The sequence below is a fragment of the Cebus imitator genome, unplaced genomic scaffold (assembly GCF_001604975.1).
Source record: "Cebus imitator isolate Cc_AM_T3 unplaced genomic scaffold, Cebus_imitator-1.0 Scaffold259, whole genome shotgun sequence".
Lineage (NCBI taxonomy): Eukaryota > Metazoa > Chordata > Mammalia > Primates > Cebidae > Cebus > Cebus imitator.
The window spans coordinates 805,610-809,589 of NW_016107574.1; the positions used below are offsets into that span (position 1 = coordinate 805,610).

The window sequence follows — 3,980 nt, forward strand, 5'->3', positions numbered from 1 at the left end:
AAAAGTAAACAATAGAAAAATGCAGAGTGATTACAATACCAAAGCAACTTCAGTAAATTTCATATGCAGCCAAATTTCAAGCCACAAGACACTGGCTCGGTAAGAACCACATCAGATGTTTCCAAATTAATAATTGACCAAATTGGATTTTTCACTAAGTAAACTTTAAATTTGAAATACTTTTTTTTCTGTTGCTTTATATTTATATTAAGGAATAAAGCGAAATTTTAAGTATGGATGTACATAAATTGTCAATCATATTTTGTATTGACTGAATAATTTGCAAAACATTAGAAAAAATGTGAAATATTTTCATTTTGTAATAGTTGGAAACTGTTCGTAGTTGAAAGTTATATAAAATATCCAGTTATAGCAAAAAGTTGTCACAAATGGAGCTTCAGTATTCCCAGTCAAACATAGGGAACCATTTTGTTCCGAAATATGATAGCAGCGTTTTCTAACATTAAACTTGAATTTTCACGATTCTTTGTATTAGATAAATCAATCTTCAAAACAATAAATACTTAACTGCTATTTACTTCCATTTACACCCACCACTGGTTAGGTCTATTACTACATTTTAGTAAGTTTATAGGACCCAAAGCATCAGTAGAGCAGCGGAAAACGTCTGCTCTGTTCCAAAAGGGTAAATTTTGCTGTACTTACGTGTATTTATCTAATTTGTCAGTTTCGCAAACTTCTCATCATTCACTTTCCTACACTTCTTAAACTAGTTTTAAAGACTTCATTAAAAACTGAGTAAACCCTTAGGAGAGTAGAGATCTTTCAAATAAACCAACATTCTAGGCCTTTAACCGTCACACAAAATCTCAAAAGAACAAACAAAGCAAAGCATCACTGTTTTTACTTGTGTGTCCCTCAAATGGGCTGAAAAAGCCGCTAGGAGCCTATTAACCACCCCCAACCTTCTCAAGCATTGGGAATGCCGACCTGAGAATTCATGACCCAAATCGCACGAGTCACCCGAGTCACAAGATGGTAACATTAATGGAAAACCGTTGTGTAGCTGAACTCTTCGAAAGGGATTTCTTGAAAAGTGTCTACGCTTTCAGGGCAAAGCAAAATATGTTGTTTACGAACTTTCACCTCTCTGTTCACCCCAGTGTCACTGGTTGGCTTCAGGGGCACCATGAAGGGTGGTTTAATTTTTGGCAGCATTTTACTTACACACCCTCACGCGCGCACACACTCACGCACGACTCCCCATACATTCCAGCGTCCTCTTGGGACCAGAAAGATGAAATACAGTCTCTGGGCCATTTCCCCTCAATCGGAGCTATTTTTGTTCAAAATATCTAGAAACATCCCTGAAGAGAAGAGAAAGCTGATAAGGAAAAACAAAATAATTTCCCCTAAAGAACCCGGCTACCCTCTTTCCAGCCTAACAAATAGGCAGAAGGACACCGACTCTGCCCAGAGAGGGACAAGAAACTTCAAGACGCAAGAGGGGAGAGCGAAGTTCAGCAAAGACGGGAGATTAAGCCACAAAGGGGGCTCTCGGGGCGTGTCCACAGGCGTACCCCTGGTCCCTTCTCCCCCTCTTACCTTTGGATGATCTGGGGTAGGCCAGCTTGGGGCGGGGGCGGCGGCGGCGGCGGCGGCGGCGGCGGCGGCTGCTGCTGCATCCCTCGCGGGCCGGAGGGTGCCGGGGACGCCCGGGCACCAGGCACACTGCAGGCAACTCTGTCCGGCTGCTCCGGACCGCTGGGGTCCGCGTCCTGGCTCATGGCTGCTGCCAGCACCATGCGGGGCGAGACCAGCCCGGGATCGCGGCGAGAGAGCTCACCGGTGGGGCGGTCCCGGGCCACGGGCGCTCACCGGCCGGGGTCCCCGTGCCCAGTCCCCTTGTCCTTCCCGGTGGTGCGGGGAGGAGACGCGAGGGGCGGGGAGGAGGCAGTCCCGGCGGCACCGCCTCCTCCTCCAGCCGCTCCAGCTTGTCCTGGCCAGCCACGCGGGGGCGGGGGTCAGGGGGCGTCTCCCGACCGGTGGGAGCTGCTTGGCGGCCGGGTGCTGCTGGGCGCCTAGGTGGACCCGGGAGCTCTGCCCGCCAACCCCGGGCGCAGCAAGCGGGGAGGGAGCGCGGCGTGCGCCACCCGCCACTGTGCACCCTGCTCCACGGCGCAGCACACCGCGGGAGGAAGGGGACACACGCAGCCCGCGGCCTGCCACCGCGCTCTCGCTCCACCCGGGAACACCGAGGCCTCCAGCTGTCCCCGGGGATGGTGCGCGCGGCCTCTCGCACCTACTGCCCAAGCCCGGCGGACCGAGCGCGCCCGGGGTGTCTGTGCGCACCGCCAGTGCACAGTGCGCTCGGCCTGGAGCCCGGCCAGCGCCACTCGCGCCTGAGGGACCCGACCCCGAGGGGAAGAAAGCCTGGACTGGCCCCGAGGTTGGACTTGAATTGTAACTCAGGTCTCAGATGACCAGGCCCCGGGGCTCTCCAAATTGGCAGCTCCAGCTGCTGATTTCAGGGGGTCCCCGGAAGCAGCCAGTGGGGCCACCATGCATTTCTGGTTTCTTTTTCTTTTCACTTAAAAGACCCCGCCACGATCCCACCAGCGCAAAGACAAAACCAAGCGTACGTTTTATTCTTTTTTATTGGCCAAATCTCCGTGGAAATGTAAAAGATGAAAAGAGTTTGCCGAAAACGTACAGTCACCCTCACAGCCTCTGAAGCCCTCTTAATTATCCTGACGCCCGCGTGCGCCGGTCCACCTGCACTCACCGATTCACAGCTGTGGACGCGAACATCCTAACATCCCGCGGCCTTTCAAGGCTGAGAGCCGCCCCACAAGGCGCAGCTTAACATCCTGGCGCGTGGGTGCGAATATGCGAGGCACCTGACACAGCAGAAATGTCTAGGGAGCTGAGCAAAGACCAGAAAAAGCAGCCGCCCGGTAGACCTCACCGGCTGTCTGCAGTAAAGGAGTTCTAAGTCGTGACGCCAGCATCACCTGAGAGTGGAGAAAAGCGTGCCTTGGGTGCCTGGGAAACCACAGCGCAGGATGCTCCACGGCCTGGAGGGGGGTTTGCTCAGGTCGCCACCCAGCTCACCTTCCTCCCGCAACCACGCGGAGGAAAATTCTGAAGATGGGTTCCCTGAGACCTGGCAACTACTTTGAATTCCCTAGAAGACGCTTTCATTTCTCCCCAAACTGTGAGTTTCCAGCCTCTGGAAACTACGCCTACGCCTCTGTTGATTTCTGCCATCATTGTCTTTCTCTCTCCTTCCTTCTCTCTCCCTTTTTAATCTTCCTCTCTCCCTCTTCTAATATAAAATGACACTATCAATTCCTTGTATACTTAAAGATCAGTTTGCCACAGTTAGCAAAATTCCGCCTTACCAAAACAAAAACAAAACAAAAAAACGAGACGGGTGGGCAGGTCCGAAGGTAGGTAGTTAATTAAATTGGTTGTTCCTTGTTCTACTTTTTCCCCCTTCTCCTTAATGCAGTTGACTAGAAAAAAAAGAAAAGAAAAAAAAAACACCTGGTAAAGAGATGTTGATTGTTTTTCCCATTTCACAAATGAGGAGGCATGAGGGTGATTTGTCGGAAGGATCTATAGCTAAAAAGAGGTTGTAGGAGAGTTTCGTCCAATTATCTGAATAGTTCATCATCTTTAGTTTCCATCACAAAATTCCTAACTGTGATTTCCTTAAAACTCCATCTTCCACCCCATATTGCCATCCCGACTTCCTTAGTGAAAGGAAATTACTTAAAATTAACATTGCAACTCTCCCAGCAATAAAATTAAAACTTTTTATATGTTTGCACGGAAGCTTTTTCTCAGAATCCTCCAAAACCTTGATGGAAAGAGCTCTGTGGTCAAAAAGACCTGTTTTTGTGTCCAGACTCTGCAATTTACCAGTGGAATGATTCAACCTCTCTGAATGTCAGTTACCAAATATATGAATAGGAACCGATGAGACCCTGGCTTGGAGAATCTCTGTTAGGGTT

The 3,980-nt window shown here is 49.7% G+C and overlaps 1 protein-coding gene across 1 annotated transcript; it reads left to right on the forward strand.

The window, feature by feature from the left end:
- Positions 1–996: 996 nt before the first annotated feature.
- LOC119467090 (collagen alpha-1(I) chain-like) lies at positions 997–3,374 on the forward strand. The gene is made up of 2 exons (XM_037728231.1): positions 997–1,074; positions 1,587–3,374. The coding sequence occupies exons 1-2, from the start codon at positions 997–999 to the stop codon at positions 2,442–2,444; spliced, it is 936 nt and encodes a 311-aa protein (XP_037584159.1). The 3' UTR covers positions 2,445–3,374.
- Positions 3,375–3,980: the final 606 nt, after the last annotated feature.

Excerpts from the sequence above, each read along its gene's own strand:
- LOC119467090 (XM_037728231.1), top strand. The coding sequence starts at position 997 with ATGGTAACATTAATGGAAAACCGTTGTGTAGCTGAACTCTTCGAAAGG. Across the intron at positions 1,075-1,586 it reads AAAGTGTCTACGCTTTCAGG|GCCAGCTTGGGGCGGGGGCG; the intron begins GCAAAGCAAAAT and ends GATCTGGGGTAG.